The sequence below is a fragment of the Maylandia zebra genome, linkage group LG15, assembly GCF_041146795.1.
Source record: "Maylandia zebra isolate NMK-2024a linkage group LG15, Mzebra_GT3a, whole genome shotgun sequence".
Lineage (NCBI taxonomy): Eukaryota > Metazoa > Chordata > Actinopteri > Cichliformes > Cichlidae > Maylandia > Maylandia zebra.
In genome coordinates this window covers 25,971,081-25,990,681 of record NC_135181.1, presented here as the reverse complement: position 1 = coordinate 25,990,681, position 19,601 = coordinate 25,971,081, and the positions used below count along the sequence as shown (strand labels likewise).

Sequence of the window (19,601 nt, the reverse complement as noted above, 5' to 3'; positions counted from 1 at the left end):
GGGGGACAGACGGCAGGAATTATGGGATATACGAAGGAGGAAAGGTTGGAAGAAAAGGGGGTTGAAAAAAAATGGGCAGAACAGAAGTGAATGAATAAGATGGAAGAACGTCCATTAGTCTCTTACTGTCTCTTACTCCATCACTGAGAGAGCCTTGTTTCTACAACAGCGATTTATTTATTTGCCCATGAGCAATTTTGCCAATAATGTTGGTTGAAGCTAAGAGAAGCAGTCAACGGAAAAACAACAAAAAAAAGAAATAGGGCCGTTTTAACGGCACCGTCTGCCAGCAGCTTTAGCGTGATTTGGTGCATTTCAAATAAATAAATTGTTAAGGTTCAAAATATTGGGGATGGAGACAAGAGAAAAACCACAATAACAACACTGGTCCGGCCGGGTTAAGTCAAACGATGATTTTAATGAACACCCGCGTGGGAGATGGACACCGTATGCAGACAGCCTCAGATCTCAAAATGGTGGAGCATTGCTCAAACTCTTATAGCCTCTGGTTCTCCCACCTTATCATAAAAGCCTAAACATTCACATGCTTTCTCTCACACAGCGCCTAAGCTACGACCTTGGCTCCCCGTTTATCTGCTCCTGCTGAGATGGGGCAGAAAACTCCAGCATGCTCTGTTCTCTTCTAATCAGACAAATAAGGCGATGACTTTCTGCAAACAGTATTTCTTATAACATCATAAAACAATATCATTCATCCACAATAAATCAGCAGTCTAATGTAATGCAAATCAGTTTAACGAATGCAATAGTTATCAGCTTCTTCTAATTCAGGAGAATAATGCAAACTAAAACTACATAATAATTCACAATCTTTAGTTAGGGGTATAACATGGCATAAAATAATATTATAATCTAACAAAATAAACAAATAATCCAAAAGTAGCTATATTAGCAAAAGCACTTTCGATAGAGCTGAGGAAGCTGGTGATAGCCTAGCATACTCAGCCGGATGGTGGACACGTAAACGCTCATGCACGTTAGTCGTGTTTGAGTCCTTTGCTGGCACTATGCGTCTGCACAAGCGGCACACCCCTTTGGTTACATCCTCAGGTTTGCCTCTTTGAATCTTTCGGTTTGAAGCCAAAGAAATCCCAAATTGGTGACTTTGTATTTTTTTGGGCAACTAGTTGCTCCATGTTTGGACTTCTGTGTTCTAAACGCGCAAATCAGTCTGTGCATGATTACATTGCTCCGCCCATCAAAAAGTCACCTGCACGAATATATCGCCTATCGTCATTTATTGGACTCATTAATGTGGGTTGGAAAAATTTCACATATCGGCCAGCCTTAATCAATACCAACTAAAAGTGGTCCAAGCTACAAAGGAACAAACCACTGGAGCAGCTGCAGGCTCAGCACCACAGGACCGCTCCAGCGTGCTGTAGAGCACAGAGCACGCAACACGCAAACACGACACAAACTGTCTCCTGAGACATGTTGGATTCAAACATGCATCAGTGCCAGGACACTGTATAAACTCACTCGAGTTTTAAAAGTGTCTTACAATCACATGAACTCAGATATGTCACTGTTCGTATAAAACGGCGTAATATATAATGGCTCAGAGTTATTACATTTGGATCATTGTTTTAAAAAAGAAAGCACCTTTAAAACTTTGGCTGGTGCAGGTCGAGAGCCAAACATTTGTGTTTTGAGGATTGCAGATTATCTTTCAGTTATCAGCATTTTTGTTTCCATTACTGTCCCACCCACATGAGCTGGGGCAGGGGCTTAAAAATGCCACTTAGACTGGAGGGGATGGATCTTCTATTTCTGTATAACAGCATTACTCATTTTACCTCTAACGTCACTGTAAACCTTTACTAAGCTTTTATTGTTGTTTATTAAGCTAACGTATACGTTATTACTAGTTAATTATTTGCTTAGTATTGTTTACTTTTTGTTTACTTCTTTATCTGTTATCTGACTCTTGGTAAAAGATTTTAAACAGCATGTGCTTGTGTAAGATGTTGATCAGATGTTGAGGCTGGCCGGGCTCTCTGGTTTGAAGAGTAGATACGTTTGGTAACCACAGCAACCCATCATCACACACACACACACACACACGCACACGCACGCACACACACACAGGTAAGGACAAAGAATGGGCTCCTTGTAGTGCAGAGTGGGAAGTTTTCAAAAAACATTCAGCTGTGTGACTCAAAATGAAGACATGTAAACATGTACGCATTTACACCTCTGTCTGCATGTATATCCGTGTGACTGTGTGTGTGTGTGTTCAGGAGTGACATAACACACGGCTGAGGCTCGTGTTGGCAGCAGACCGCTGCTGCTTGTAAAACCGCAGGCGGGTTTGCTGACCAGCAGCAGAACAGAAGCTTGAGTCAGTCCTGCTTCATATACCTGCTGGAAACAGCTTTTGGGCTGTGTTTACACCACAAACAAATCCAGAGACACGTCGCCTGCATCCATTCATCCTGCATGAGCTGCTGCAGGATGACTGACAGAAAGGGAAACCGACTCTGCACGTTTCTCCCATGTCAAAGGCCAAAGTGCAGAGTCTCCAGAGTTCACAGAGGAGACGTCATGCAAGTTTCTGTCTTTTTAGCAGATCTGGATGCTACTGATATGCTATTGAATTGAATTGAATTAAATTGAAATAAATTGAATGAAACCCCCTTTTAACAGGAAGAAACCTCAGGCAGAACCGGGCTCGGGGAGGTAATAAAGTGTGGAGTGATAAAGTTGCAAACTTGCGGGATGTTGGAGCGGGTGTTTTCCTTAAGGATGAGCAGATTTAATTACTTTAATGAAATAATAACTCCTTTGGTTTCTGCTGTGGTGATGATGTCACTGTATTACTGATGACTATCTTTCTATCGGCTTCAAATTCTTTTAAAACTTTATTAATACAGCAGATCTTAAACAATGCTGCTGACCAAAGCTTCTCCTCGGACATGCTCACACCGCTGCATTGTCTACAGCAGCTGTGTTCATGCTGAGACTTCATCAACCTGTTCATCCATGCTTCCTATTGGTCAGAAGCATGGATGGACCAGCACCGCACCTATCATGTGAACGTGCAAGGGAAACTCCAGGTGAACTCACAACCAGATAACCAGCTCAGCCCGATAACTGCTGTTGGGTACCTGAATCCAGGTAATGGGAGGATAAGCGGGTATCTGAAGTCACTTTGTCATGCAGGCATGGTGGATTTCTTTGTTTAGTTGAAAGGTTACAGCAGTTGCACAGAGTTGCAGGTGCTTCTGTTTTGTTGTTCTTTGTCTCATTCCTAGGAAATGGTGTGTCTGAGTCAGACACAGGGTCCAACTTTTTAAAGACAAAGCAAAGAAAAAAAAGATTGAATTCCTGACTGAAATATTTGGCCAGCCTCACTTAATGTACCATTAGAAACGCAGATAAGACAAACAAAGAACGCATTGAAATCGTGTGGAGAACGTATAAACACTTCTGATTATTTCCAAGGTGTTTCCTGTCGGGCAGTCTCATTCCAGGTGATAAACTGGGGGAAGGAGAAATTACAAAGGAAAAGAGTAAGAGAAACACATTTTCCAGAGAAATCCCCCAAATCAACTGTTCCAATAACCTGGTGTCATGTTATTCTTCCCCGTTAAATATGAGGATTTAACACAACCAGAGTCACTAACAGAAGAGTAATGATTACAAACTAACGTTTTTGGTTTTAATCCGACTTCATTGGTTCAATTAGCTCCAAAGGTTAAAGCTGTGATGGGTGTGAACACTGTGATTAGCAGCAGAAACATCTCTGCTAAAACACTCTCAGCTGAACGCTGAATGAAGATCAACAGGCTGAGGTGGTTTCCTGACCTAAATAGGCAGCATTTTTCCACATGATGCCTGAGTTACTGCTTCCATGGAAGGAGATGTGACCGGCTTTCCACCAAACGGTCTGGAACTGGATGTACGGACGCAGAAGTCCCCCGAGACCAAGACCGTCCCCAACAGGGCCGTCGACCATCTGATGGTGACGGCAGAAACTGAGCGTGCACTACAAGGAGCAGCATTCCTGAATATTCCTGAATATTCCTGAACATTCCCGAAAATTTCCCACTGTGACACTGTGACGCCTAAAGGGGGGCAGCTGTGCTTATTTTCTGCCATGAATTCTGCTCCATTCGTGTAAGTTCATATTAAAAACACGGGCAGAGTTTCAAATAATGAGCTCAGTGTGCAGATGTGAGGAATTCAGCCTGCTCTAAACTCTCTGCTTCACCCAGGCCTTTCTACTCTTGGCTCTCGCTGACATCACTGAGTGGGGATAGCCCTGATACGGCCCCCTCATGCACGAGTGTGGGAGGAACCTAATATTGTGTTTCAGAGTGAGGAAAGGCTGAGGAGCTGCAGTATGAAAGACATAAAGTGTTGGGGTGTTTCCAACATGTCTCCTGTCAGAGGAAAAACATCAAGACTCAAAGAAACTAATAAAAGAAAAAATATAATTATCCAGTGAAATCCTCCAACAAACCCTTCCAGTGACCCGGTTAGATACTGACCTTCCTCGTGAATGATCAGATTAGAGAGGAAGGTCATAATTAAACCATGTGTGAATAAAACGTCAGACCGTCACTAATCGATTTATTAATAATTACAAACTTTCATTCTTGGATGGGCGAGTAAAACCTTTTGGTTCAAAGCAAGGATGAGCTGCACTGTGGCCCAGTATGAGTATAAGAAGAATTATTTTGAACACTGAATCATGCAAAGCTGGTCTTATAGAGCCCACAGTATAAGTAACGGGTCTAACTGGAATCTGAATATTACCTGTAGGGTAATTTCCAATAAACCAAGTTCAAAAAAGGGGAGTCTATGGCTGACGCGTGTTCCTGGTTTCCAAAAGAAATGCTTCCAGTTGCATTATGGTTTGAAGACTGTTTTATTTATTACAAACTGAGGATGTAACAATGAACTCCTTCCAAAAAAAAGGGCATGAAAATTCCAAAAAATAGCAGTTATCCAATACTAGCTGTGTACACGGTCAGAAAACCGTGAGACTCCTAACCTCTCTGTCCATGCTCCTCCCCTTCCCTCTCACACAGGGTTTCATGCTACTACTGCACTTATGTAATGAATCTATGAATAATAAAACAAACATGAACTCAATCGTAAATAAAATATAAAGCAGACGTCTGGCACTTACATTACCGGCCCCTAATTGTTCTAATAATGTATTGCCTTAGAACAATTACCACATTTTTTAACTTTACAAACTTAATATGAACCACGTTTAGACATATCCAATGTTTAAACACATGACAAAATATTATTTATAGACAAATGAATTGTCCAATACTTTGCCAATCAGCTTTGCAAAGTATATTAAGGCTGGTTTCTGTCCATTTCCAAAAGAACAGGTGAAAAAGAATAAGAAAGAAAAGAAGGAAAGAGAGAAAGAAGGAAAGAGCCAGAGGTTGCTAGCACATGGCTCATCGTAGGGGCTTAGTCTTTACCACTAGCCCATTCAGATTCCACAAGCAGACAAATCTTGGTGATGGGTCTGTCCAAAACATTAGTCTTTGTCTTTATCCGTACTCGGCGAACGAGACCCTTCTTGTCTGGAACTGTTTTGATGATCTTTCCCATAATCCATGAATTTCGTGGTGCACAGTCGTCCACAAGAAGAACAACATCTCCTTCTGCAAAGTTTCTTGATGCTGTGGCCCACCGCTGACGTTCCTGAAGTTGAGGTAGGTATTCTTTAGTCCATCTCTTCCAAAATAGATTGGACATATATTGCACCTGTTTCCATCTACGTCGTGAGTAGAGGTCATTCTGGTCGAACAATCCTGGAGGCAATGAAGATTTTGTTTTCAACAACAAAAGATGATTAGGTGTCAGAGCCTCCAAATCATTTGGGTCGCTTGATGCCCTGGTGATTGGTCGGCTGTTGATGATCGACTCTGCCTCGCATAAGACTGTATGAAGGCATTCTTCTTCCAGAACTTGTTCTCTCACAGTAGAATTCAGCACTTTTCGTATTGATCTTATCAACCTCTCCCATGCTCCGCCATGATGTGAAGCAGTGGGAGGGTTAAATGTCCACTTAATTCCATGCTGTTGAAATAGATGCTGAAACGGTGAAGTGTTCCAGTCAGCGATTGCTTCCTTCAGCTCACGATTGGCAGCAACAAAATTTGTCCCATTATCTGAGCGAATCACCTTCACTTGTCCTCTCCGTGCTATGAAGCGCCGGATTGCATTTATGCATGAATCTGTGTCTAATGATGAGGCCAGCTCTATGTGTACTGCACGAACCGCTAAACAAGTGAATATAACACCGTATCTTTTTAAGATGGTTCTTCCACGTCTTACTTCGAATGGGCCAAAGTAGTCTACACCAACCCGGGTGAAGGGTGGATCATCTGGCAACACTCGCTCTTGTGGAAGATCAGCCATCAGTTGTTTCCCAACTCTCCCATGCAGGCGACGACATGTCACACACTTTGCGATGATCTTTCTAATGGCTGTGTTGGCACTTGGGATCCAAAACTTCTGTCGCAATTCAGAGAGCATGTGATTGCGCCCTCCATGCCCAGTTTCTTCATGTATCTGTTGGAGGACTAAGTCAGAAATGTGAAAGTCTCTAGACAGGATAATAGGCTGCTTAGCGATTTCCGGCATAGCTGCCCAGCTCAATCTTCCACCAACTCTCAACAGATCTTCCTGTAGTACAGGGTTCAGTTTGTATAAATGGCTGTTGCGCTTCACACTTTGTCCCTTGTGAAGAGCTGAAACCTCTTCCGAGAATTTCTCCTTTTGGCAAAATCTGATTATATCGAGCTCTGCTTGATTCAGGTCTTCCACTGAAATTTGTGTAGGCTTAAAGCTTGTCCTGAAACTGTCAATCTGACTTTGCCTCAGCTGTCGATCATTGTCAAAGCTATTCTCCACGCTGGTTACGCATAGCTCTTTACGTTTTTGACAGAGACTCCAAAGTAAGGCTTTAAGTTTCAGGAACCACGCCACCGCTCTTTTCAACTTTGTCCATGATGAGAAGTAATTTATCAGTCTCTTGAATGGAGCAACATTTTCTTCCACCTCTATTTTGTTTACTGTGGCCTTCTTGATCTCAGGATCACCAGAAGTGATTTCCGGACAATTCAATGGAGTGTTAGGCCAAAACTCTACTGGACTGCGAAGAAAATCTGGCCCAGACACCCACGTTCTGTTCTTCATAAATTCATCTACTCTTTGCCCTCTTGAGGCGCAGTCAGCAGGATTCTTGTCTGTGCTGATGTGTTTCCACTGTTCCACATCAGAGCCTTTCAGAATAGCTGCAACTCTGTTTGCCACAAACGTACGAAAACGCGTGGTCTCATTCCGGAGATACTGGAGCACCACCGTACTGTCTGTCCAAAAAACTGATTCTGCAAGGTTCAGTTGTAGCTCTCTTCTCAGGACACTATCCATCCTAATGGCTACTGTAGCAGCAGTCAATTCCAGACGGGGTATGGTAGGAGGCCTGAGAGGCGCCACTCTGGACTTGCCCATCATAAATGCACATTGTGTCTCATTGCTCGTGTTACGCATGAGTAGGTAGCTGACTGAGCCATATGCATCCTCACTTGCATCTGCAAAGTGATGTAGTTGTGCAAATACATCATTTCCAAAATCTTTGGGCTTGAAACATCTTGCAACTGAGAAGTGTTCCAAAGCAGGAAGGCTGGTTAACCAGTCAGTCCACCGCCTCTTTATGTGCTCAGGTAAGTCGTCATCCCACCCGATCTTCAATCTGCACAATTCCTGCAGGATAATCTTTGCTGGCAAGACTGCTGGCGCCAAAATGCCTAATGGGTCATACACTGATCCAATGACAGAAAGAAGTCCTCTTCTTGTGAATGGGCGATCTTTGATGTTGATCTTAAATCTGAATGTGTCTGACTCAACACACCAATTGAGACCAAGGGCCCTCTCAAGTGGAAGTTTGCCATGATCCAGGTCCAGGCTTTTCATTTCTGCTGCCAGTTCAGACTTTGGGATGGAGTCAAGCACCTTCCTTCGGTTGCTCACCCATTTGTTGAGACGGAAGCCTCCGTTGGCACAGATTTTCATTAGATCTTGACACATTGATATAGCTGCCTCCTCCGTAGCGACAGACTTGAGACAGTCATCAACGTAAAAGTTCTGCAATACTGTTTGAACAACTTCAGCTCTGAACTGCCTACTCTGGTCTTCAGCACACTTCCTCAAAGCGAAATTGGCACAACTGGGTGAGGATGTGGCCCCAAACAAATGCACAGTCATCTTGTGCTCAGTCAAAGCTTGATTGCAGTCGCCACCTGTCCACCAGAGGAACCTAAGTAAGTCAGAGTCACCGTCAGGCACCTTCACCTGGTGAAACATTGCTTCAACGTCTGCCATAATTGCAACAGGTTCCTGTCTAAATCGTATGACAACACCAATGAGACTGCTGGTCAAATCTGGACCCTGAAGAAGTTGATCATTCAGGGATGTGCCCTGATAGGATGCTGCACAGTCGAACACAACTCTTAATTTCTGCTTCACAGGGTGGTACACGGCGTGATGGGGTATATACCACACTTTTCCTTCTTTGTGCGCCAGTTCATCATTTGACAGTTGTACTGCATAGCCCTTTTTAAGAAGGTCTTCCATGAAGTCTGTGTACTCTTGTCGGAAGCAGTCATTCCTGAGAAATTTAAGCCTCAAGTTACGTGCTCGTTGTTCAGCGACTGAGCGATTATTTGGCATGTTGACCAATCTGTTCTTCAGAGGTAGACATATTGTATAGTGGCCATCCATCAGTTTTGCAGATTCCATGGCCATGTCCATAAACTGATGGTCCTCTCTTGACATTTCCACTTCATCATGTTTTCTTCCCTCTGGAAAATCCACCATGAACTGTTGAAGCCACAGGTTCTCTAAACGGCTCACTGATATGCGGTTTGCATTAGCCTTGGCTGGGTTTCTCTTGTCTGCATGACAGCCAGTTTCTCTCAAAGGTCCATTCACAGTCCAACCTAGCTTGGTTCTTACAGCATACGGTCCATTACCTACACTGCTTACAACCTCCCATGGCTCCATTGCTTTAGGTACATTTGCTCCTATAAGCAATCCAATGTCAGTCTCAATTCGAGGCAGTTTTACTTCTTTAAGGTAAGGCCACTTTTCGAGATCTTTCTGTAGGGGTATGTTTTCTTTTCCTACAGGTATTGTCCTTTGTGTGAAGACATCTGGCAGATCAATAAAGTCGTCACCAGATAAACTACTGACCTCCAAGCCTGACACTACATGAGTACAGACAGGTTTCTCTTCATTCATAGTTTTCAGTAGTATGTCAGTTTTCCTTCCAGTGATCTTCAATTTGTCCATTAATGTCTCTGTACAGAATGTGGCAGAGCTTCCTGGGTCCAAGAAGGCGTAAGTCTGCACTACTACACTTCCCTTTTTGGCCTTGACCTGTACAGGAACTATTGCAAGTGTGCAGTCATCTTCCCCGGCCCCAGTTGGCCCACAATCCTCAGACTCTGCACAGACAAAGGCACTTAAGATTGTTTGACTTTCACTGTTCTTAGTTTTCTTCTCTGTGTCAGCATCTGTGTCCCTTTTCTTGATATGCAACAATGTATGATGAGCAAGAGAACATACCTCACAGCTCACCTTTCTCTTACAAAGTTTGCTCATGTGACCTTGCTTCAAACAGCTAAAACACAGTCCTTTGCCTTTCAAAAATTCCAACTTTTCGTTGTGTGGCTTGCCCTTAAACTTACCACACAGGTCTATGATGTGCCCACCGTTACAGAACAGACATGCCTGTGGAGTGGGTTTCACATAATTTGTGTTTTCCATTGTCTTTGTGTCTTTCTCCTGAATGTCCAATGGTATGGCACTGGTGGTGAATGACTTCTTCATTACAACCCTTTTCTGATCCTTGTTACTGTTTTGTTTAATGGTGAATGGTTTAGCAGTGGTGCTATCTTTTATGTCACCAAAAACAGGGTGAAGTGCAATTTTGGCTTGTTTATTAATAAACTCCACCAAATCATTGAACTTGACTCGTCTGTCGCCTCGCTCTTGCATACCACACACAACAGATCTCCACCTTTCACGTAACTTGTATGGAAGTTTTGCTACAATGGCTTTTAGGCTTGCGACGTTATCAAGTTCCTCCATGTAACTCACTTCAGCCATGGTGTTACAGCAAGCTGTCAGAAAGAGTGAAAACGCATTTAAAGCTTCTGCATCTTCTGGCTTGATAGGTGCCCAGTTTGAGACCTTGTTCATGTAGGCTACAGCAACTTTGTAGTCATTTCCGAAATGCTCTTTGAGGAGCTGTTTAGCCTTGTGATAGCCTACATCTGGCTTCATATGAAGGCAGCTCTTTATTAGCTCTTTCGGCTGTCCATTAGTGAACTGCTCTAAGAAGTAGAGGCGATCCTTAGGACTTTCAGTGCGAGACTCTACTCCGTGCTCAAAGGCGCTTACAAATGTATTGTAATCTAGAGGATCACCACTGAAGGTAGGGATGTCTAAAGGTGGCAATGTCATCATTTTTTGTTGTTTCACCATCAGCTCTGTTATATTATTCTGACGTGTCATAACAGTACAGAGTGTTTCAACTGCTTGCTCATCTGCTGCAAAATCCACTCTAGACTGCTGCGTACCAATAGGGTGATTTTGTAAAGGCATGAATTCCCCATATCCATTTTCTGTGTTGGTGACTGGAGTTTGACTTACAGGTAATGGTATGAATCCAGAATCAATAGTCGTTGGGTATGCAGGACTCACATGTGACGAGCGCTCATTTTCAAAATTCTCTAATACCTTTATTTTAGCATCAGAGGCGGCAATAGCAGTTTGCAGATCTAGCTGCTCTCTTTTTGCTTTCAACTCAGTTTCCTGTCGTTCAAGCTCTTGTTTTTGTTTGAGAGCAGTTGCTTGTGCAAGCAATGTGGCTCTCTCCATTTCAGCTTTGAGGCGTACTGAGGAAGCAGTGGACACTTGGCTCCCAACGGCTGACCTGCGCCTCCTGCTTTTACTGCTTAATGCAGCGGACATCACAGAAACACTGTCGGAAGGCTGGATGTCTGCATCACACTGTCTAGCTTGTTCTGTGCGCTCCTCAGCTGCTTTAACCCACGTTTCCACATGTTGCATAAATCCACGAATACGACTAGCATTAGGTTCATACCAAGAACTTTGGTCCTTTTCAAATTCTTCCTCATGCATTAATACTCTCAAACTATCATTCATCTTACACAGTTCTCCAAATGAATCTTGGTAGTCTAAACGCAATTTCTGCTTAACAGCATTCACGTTAGCATCATCTTCCATTAGCCGTTGGAGCTGATTAGCTTGGCTAGTTAGGTGGCCTAGCTTAGCCTTTCTAGACTGGGTCAACCTGTGCAGCTTTTCCTCGACAGCCTTTTCTGTCATTTTTGGTTCTCTTTTTCCACACACTAGTTCTTCATCACTCTCATGCATTATGACAAATTTCCACAGTAGCAAAGCTTGTTTTCACTGCTTACCGTGATTCTTCCTCCAAGTAGGCTATTGCCTTCAATCCACAGTGCACGGCGTTGCTAAACATGATCCTTTTCCGTATTCCTTTTCCCAAAAAAGGAGCAAGAAGGTTTTCTGACTAAATGTAGGGTAATTTCCAATAAACCAAGTTCAAAAAAGGGGAGTCTATGGCTGACGCGTGTTCCTGGTTTCCAAAAGAAATGCTTCCAGTTGCATTATGGTTTGAAGACTGTTTTATTTATTACAAACTGAGGATGTAACAATGAACTCCTTCCAAAAAAAAAGGGCATGAAAATTCCAAAAAATAGCAGTTATCCAATACTAGCTGTGTACACGGTCAGAAAACCGTGAGACTCCTAACCTCTCTGTCCATGCTCCTCCCCTTCCCTCTCACACAGGGTTTCATGCTACTACTGCACTTATGTAATGAATCTATGAATAATAAAACAAACATGAACTCAATCGTAAATAAAATATAAAGCAGACGTCTGGCACTTACATTACCTTTATCTGAGAAACTGAGTTTCTTTTGACAGAAGCTGTGCTCACATTTTCAAAGTCACAGATCGTATTGTTGTGGTCCACAGAACACCAGTGCACCAGGTAGTCTGTGCATCCCGCTTATTCACTGAGGTTTGAGATATTTATTTGAGCAGAGAAACAGCAGGACTGTGTGGTTCTGAGGGCTGGGAGCTGCTCTGTTTCTTCCTGCAAGACGACTCCTTCCATGAAGTACTTGTACTCGTGAATACAAATCTCATATCAAGTCCTTTGTAATGGCAATCTAATATTTAGACTCCATCATGAACTGAAGGTTTAAATACCTCAAAGTTTCTAATTGGACTAATCAGAGCATCATTCAATGATTAAATCATTACACTGACAAACCAGTTACGCAGGGCCATTACACTCTTCTGGGATGTTATGATTACAGGCCAAAGCCAACTTCAAAGTCCTGCTAGTAAGTGCGCACACACACACACACACACACACACACTCTCTTAAGGAGTGGCTCGGTTCTCACTTGTGGAATCGTCCTGCTCTGTCCTCGTTGTCAGCGTAGAGGAATAATTTTAAGGCATAGTTTTCGATGTGGGCGTTCCCAACCACCTCCTGACTGATGGACTCGTTATCACTCAGCTCCTTCTTCATCTGCAGGAGAAACAAAAACAACGACACATGAACGGAACCGTGTAAGCTCTGCAGAGAAAAGCAATAAATCTGTTTTAGTGTCAAACTTTGGTTGTGAAAGGTGTAATACGTTTTAGCCTGAAACTGATCAACAGATCAGAAATATAGAAGAACATCTGCACACGCTCACGTTTGCAAACGGATAGACCTGCAGAGCTATTAGACCAGGTACTGTTTTAACTGCTGAATCAGGTGACACACACTCAATGCATTCACTGTACGAAGACCAACACTTACACACCAGTGCCCACAAATTCACACAAAGCCATCATTAAAACAGGGCCTCTCTTTGACCAGCTAAACCCTTTTTCTGGAGTATTCCATCTACTGGATGTACTTATCCCAGTATCTGCTTTATTTACAGTTTTTAAAACTTAGTAGGACCTGCAGATGATCCTTTAAACATCCAGCAGAGGCCGGAGAAACTAACCCTGATCCCTGGATGTGTCGCTTTTGGTTTGGTGCACGGAAAAACACTTCTGACTTCTTAGCTCAAATGTTTTAACTCAGGCAAACACGTCCTCGCTTCAGCGGGTGCCATCTAGCATGATGCTTGATTAGTCTCGCTCGCTCTGCTTCGCTTTGACTAGGTTTGCTCCACCTGTAATTGCTCCTCTATATGAAATGCCTAGCTCTGTCCATTACGGCGTCCAGCAGGCTTCGGGTTTCTTGTAAAAGCACTAAAGCAAACACGCAGGTTGCTTCCAGCAGGTGGACCCTGGCCGGGCTGAATAGATACTCTGTTCGCTGACTGTGAGTCGTAGCGGAGGAATGTAAAAGCACTGAGCTGAGCGTAGGACAGCAGAGGACAACTGGCCTGGGAATACAAGAATGTGGGATGAAAGGAAAGTCGCTAAACTCAGCCATGACTCTCAGGCTCGCTCGCTCTGGTTAGGTTTCCGTTTGACAGGCGACCAAACTTAAAGTGAAGCAGAAGAATTAGCGCCACTTTTTAAATGTAAACCTGGACCAGGTTAGAGCGAAGCAAGCCTTTGATACGAGACCGTGACGCCTTATTGACTCTGGGAGCAGCGAGTGTGACGCACGGAGGTGCAAACCAAGTCCAAACCAACAAACCGGGGCCGCTTCCCACAGAAATCCACACATGCACAGCAGTGTGCATGAGCGACGGGACGCCCAGCCACGCTTTCATGAGCTCTGTTAATAAATGAAGACCATAAATATGTGAGTGACAATGAATCACAGAGACTCCAGCTCCAACACCTCTGACTGCAGCTGATGCTTTATGCTCAAGTCTGCAGCCTCGGCCCACCTCTTCCTTTCCACTGTCGCCAAAGTGCTTGCTCATAGGGTCATAGTACGAGTGTTGGGCTTTTCTCTGCATCTATTATTGTAGGGTCTACCTTACAATATAAAGAACCTTGAGGCAACTGTTGTTTTGATTTGGTGCTGCATAAATTAAATTAAATTAAAATCAATTCAAATCTAAATTCTAGTTGCAGTCATTTGAATTTTCCTCCATCATCCGCTGAGCAGTGTTCATGTGTCTGAGCTTCAAGTCAGTGTCTCTAAACTCAGAAAGCTTTGAGTGTCTGAGATCAATACATGTTTCCTTGACGTTAGTGAGGTCTTAACCCTTTTTGAACCATGAACCTGGTGGTCCGTGTAAAAGCACGCTTTACTGTAACTCTGTTAATGTTTGTGTTAGAGACGAAAATCAAACGGTTTTGGAAAAAAGAGAACCTGTGCTCTGCAGTGATAGTTGGTGTACCAAGTACTCACAGAGTGGCATGAAAAATCAGCTCCACCGGGATTTTACCGTAACTCCTCGACCGCTCAGGGCTCAAGAGGAAATTCAAATAGCTGGACACATGTATCCATCTGGGTTTGGGTCTACATTTCTGAAAACCTTCAGTTCAGTCCATGATGTGGTTCTGATAAAGTCCATCTTTGTTCAGATGCGCGTAATTCCCACAGTCACAGGTGATCAGAACCACCACAGACTCATCGAACAGGCTCCAAGAAATCTGAGTCTTTGTACAGTATGTTTGATAAGGCTGCACAATTGATTGAATTATAACCTCAATCATTTTGGCTTCTCACCCTTAAATGAACACGACTGAGCAACAATAACAATGTGTTCTCTGCCAATAAAATGCAAAGTAGAAGCAAATCGAGCAGCTTGTTAATCTGCTTTACTTACAGAGCCAGAATTAGCCGCATTACTCATTCGCTCACTCCGTTCGTAAAGCGGCTGAGCTGATTTTAAACTGCTGTGTGTTTTACCTGATAAACTCTGCAGGTAAAACAGATTGATTAAGTCACAGAAGAAGGACCACCTGTTTGACCACCCTGATCTCCCCGCTGTGAGAGACCACGGCGCCCATCCTCAGTGGCTGCTGCAGGAGACAAAGATCTAAATTTAGCAGCATCTACCATGACTGGCATCTCTGAGGTTTCCCATCCTGCATCACATGAAACTGATTTTCAAACAAGTGATCTTCCACCGTCCCAGTGAAAGGCTTGAGCTGGCAATGACAGTGGAAAATAAAAGTCCAGCATGCCTAATGCCTAGTACGTACGAGCCAGGTCAGTGGGGAAATTGGGGGGGAGGATGGGGGGGGGGGGGGGGGGGGGGCAGACAGAGTTGCTGCTGTGGTTTAAATCCTGACTCAGAGCGCTGCAGAATGAGTCACAGCAACAAGCAACAGTTCATTAAGGAGTGGAAACCTCGGGGTGTCCCCGTGTTTCACAGAACTTGTTCGGGCTCCATCTGGACAATAGCAGCGCTTCCACATGATTAATTGGGTTTGTGCTGGTGTGATCACAGTCTGACTGCAGCTGAAGTTTACCGAGCAAAACCAAATCAGAATAAGACGGAGCCTGAATCAGGTCCGTGTTTGAACCACTCCTGCTGCCTGCTATCAGCCTGGGAAACAGTTTTGCAACAGGTTCACAACATGACACCAGTTCTCTCTGTAAAACCTGAAACCTGCTCTGAAAGCTGGCATCCGGTTGTTCAGTGATGACGCGACGAATCCTACTTCCGGGTCTAAAGTAGTCTGCGTTTAATATGGCTTTTGTGTTGTTAACATGTTTAATGTTATGTATTTTCTTCTATTTGATCTCAAAAAGCTCCTAAAACAGTCAGTGATCCCTGTTGACCTCCCTCGGCTTTTATTACCGCTAATCATTTATTTAAGCTCAGTTTTTAAAACCTTAGGATGTAACTACAGCCCAGCCCATGCAGCAGTATATGAATGACTAACCTCGTATTATGGATGGATTATCTCAGTTGTTCTCCTGGCTGAAGTTTGGTCCGTTTACAGCATCCTGCCATGCGATTACATTTGTTTCTGACCACCGAGAAAACTCACGTTAACTTTTATCGAGTGGAAAAAAAAGTTAGCTTGTTTATATTATGCTAACATAGCTGTGTCGCTAGCGGTCACGTAGCACATCATTATATACCAGCTAGCCCAACTTCAGTAATCCTACAAACGTCACTGCTGTTTAGTTTTCTGTCTTCATTTATGCTGGAAGTGATAAGAAAGCTGTACGTTTTAATTTGTTTCCAAAACCCCGCAGTCAGGACATGCTATATTGTATTTAGATAGAAGCTAGCGAGCTAACTCCCTGCTAACTTCTAACTCCATTAAATGTCATAAATTCCGTTTTCATGGATGCCTGGATGTTAAACTCAATTGTTACACCTGGTAGAGCAGAACGCTGATCATTTTATTAAAGATGAAAGACTTTAGACAGTTTTTCAACTCTCAGTAATGCCATAGTGATCGTTTGATATATGGACCTGCAGCGGAGTTTAGACCCAGACACGGCTAGTGACGTCAGACTTAACGACCGGATAGGCCCTGATCACTAGGGCTGGGCCATATTATACCGTTCACGGTAATAATAATGTTAGGCAACGATAGGAAAATGAAATATCGCGATAGAATGGGAGTAAAACGCGCATGCGCAGTGCCTTTGTTTTCATACGCACATGGCCGATTGTTGAGTGAAACAGATGAACCAGAATTGGTTTGTAAAAATGGTGCAACTTCAGTGATGTGGAACTGGTTTGGTGTTTGTCCGTCAGATACACAACAAAGCACATTTTTTTGCAGAACATGCAAGCGGCCGTTGTTATTGTCGTATTTGTCGGACTAAGATGCTCTTAAATCTGGGAGTAATCTGGGTCCTAAACTCCGTATACTTCAGGTCAAACAACACTGCAGCATCACTTAAGAGTTAAAAACTGTCTAAATTCTTTCATCTTTAATAAAACGATCAGCATTGCTGCTTTACCAGGTGTAACTATAAAGTTTAACTTCCAGGCATCCATGAAAACAAAAGTTATTACATTTAACGGAGTTAGAAGTTAGCAGGAAGCTAGCGGAAGTTAGCTCGCTAGTTTCGCTAGTTACCTAAGCATGATATTGCATGTTCTGACTGAGAGATTTCTGAAAAAAAATCAAACGTACAGCTCTGCTATCACTTCCAACATAAATGAAGACAGGAAACTAAACAGCAGTGACGTTTGTAGGGTTACTGAAGTTGGGCTAGCTGGTATATAATGATGTGCTACGTGATCGCTAGCGACACAGCTATGTTAGCATAACATAAACAGTGAAGCTGGAGGACGAACACTAACACTTTTCCACTTATAAAAGTTAACGTGAAGGTTCTTCATGGTTAGAAACAAATGCAATCGCATGGCAGGATGCTGTAAACGGACCAAACTTCAGTCAGGAGAACAACTGAGATAATCCATCCACAATACGAGGTTAGTCATTAATATACTGCAACAACATGGGAATAGAGCAGCTGCCAGAGAATTCAACATTAATGAATCAATGGTACAGAAGTGGAGGAAGCAAGAAGAATGAGTTTAATAAAGTTTGATTTATCTGACTGCTTTGTTTCGCTTAATGTGCCTTATAATCCCGTGCACCTTATGGTCCGAAAAATGCGTACTGCACACTGCAGTTTAATGTTGCAAAGCACCTCTTTTTAACTTCAGTGGATATTATACATGGTTATGCTCAGGATATGTCAGCCCATTTCTACTGGAAATGCCTTTTGGTTAAACTTTCAGCAAGGAATTTGCATTTGCACTGTTACATTTTTATAAAGCTTTAATGTACATAAAAACCAGCTTCTTGTTTAAGTGAAAATAAATGGAAGGTTGTCTTTTTGCGCTAGTAATGTTGTGGAGTTGTATTTTGTCTCGCATCAATTATATCGTCGGTTATATCGTTATCGCAAATTTTCAAATATATATCGTGATAAATATTTTTGGCCATATCGCCCTGCTCTACTGATCACAGCCTTATTTGTGGCCATCCTCACCTGCAGTCTTCTCCTAAACTCTTGCTGCTCCTCAGAAAAAAAGGAAATTAAAGTTTTCTTTTCTTTACCAGATGTTGCATCAGCTTTCCCTCTCGGACTCTCCTTGCTCCTGCAGTGATGCATGGAGACGTCTCAAGCAACCGACCTGCTTGCGACTCCAAGCTGGCAATAGGCGTCAGAAAGACGACGCAACAAACGCGGCAGTCGTCACTCCATGTTCACAGCATCAAGCAGAAGCTGACACAGTCAGGAGTGACTGTTTGATATTTTACGACCAACAGTTAATATTCATATTTTATAAATGCTCACACTGAACAAGTTTACCTAAGAATATTTCCCTAAAAAGACTCCACCCAGAGCAAACTGCAGCAGCCAGCGGAGCATGCTAACATCACCACCGTGACAAGGTGACACCAGGGACAGCAGCTCATTGAAAAGGAGGACAGAAAATTATATATTGTGAGAAATATTTTCTGAGAGTAGTGCAATGCAATGTATGGCTATATACAGCAGGTGTGTGTCGTGTCGGGAAAGCGACGCACATGTGTGACGGAGATCCCTGGAGCTTCTGTAAAATCAGGCTGCATCTGATTCCTTTAACTGTTCAGACCCACACCTGATTTGCCACGTAGCAAGTTAAACTTGAAACGGTAAACGTTGGATGTAACCGTAGAAGTAGAAACATGCGCGATGAGGGTGGGAAACTACAGGATCAAAATGACATGGACAGTAAAACTGAAGCTGACGGATGTGTTTTAGAGCTTCATCACCTCTCCGTGGGTTCTTCTTAGTCTCGATAAATTCACTTGGCCCCCCCGCTGGGACACTCTCAGCCCGGTCACCTGCTCCCTCCCTTCCTCCCGTCATCATAACAATTCCACAAAATCGAATTAGCCCATTCCTGTTAGCAGACAGGAGAGCAGCCTGCATTACGTAAATGTGACTCACGGAGAAGCACAAGATGTTCTCGTAAGCTTGGAGAACAAACAGACGCAAACCAACGTGTCTTATTCCAAAATTAAGTGAGACTTGTGGCACAAAGAGTCCCTAATGATAAAGATTATTTACCATAATAATAATACCATTTCACATTAAATGGTGAAAAGAGATAAAACCCAAAGAGTCTTCACCTGATGGAGCAGGATAACTTTACATCGACCTCAGCAGGAAAATGTCAGCACTGGTCAGCTGTGAGTGGGGGTTAAGATAACCCACAACTTACATCATCAGGCCTTTGCTCTCATGTGAATGACTGAATGTAAAATCTCTGATCAGAGGTTCAGGCTGAATGGTATGTGAAACAAAACCTTGTTATTGTTAGATTTATATATCGTTCGTTATCAATATAAATCTCAATATAAATCAAAGGTTGTTGATTACCTTGTTGTGGTCGGCTTACACTCCCCGGCAGTGAGGCTCAGGACTGTCTTAGTGAGGCATCTGTAAATATGTGCAACTTGACCACATATCCAGAGTGACAGTGAGGTGTGGCACAGCTGTCCAGCTGTCGCTCTGCACTCTGTGCCATCTGAGAGAAATGTTTCTGGCCCGCGAGTCGCTAACGAGGGTCAGTAACTTAAATGACGCTTAAATCC

General features: G+C 43.2%; 1 protein-coding gene across 3 annotated transcripts in view; it reads right to left on the bottom strand.

Moving 5' to 3' along the window:
• vta1 (vesicle (multivesicular body) trafficking 1) overlaps nucleotides 1-19,601 on the bottom strand; it is a 65,102-nt gene that overhangs the window by 30,378 nt on the left and 15,123 nt on the right. For all 3 annotated transcript variants that reach the window (XM_004561086.5, XM_023152704.2, XM_004561087.5), the window contains exon 3: nucleotides 12,527-12,654. In XM_004561086.5, coding sequence (XP_004561143.1) covers nucleotides 12,527-12,654 — 128 coding nt within the window. The remainder of the gene's footprint in view (nucleotides 1-12,526; nucleotides 12,655-19,601) is intronic.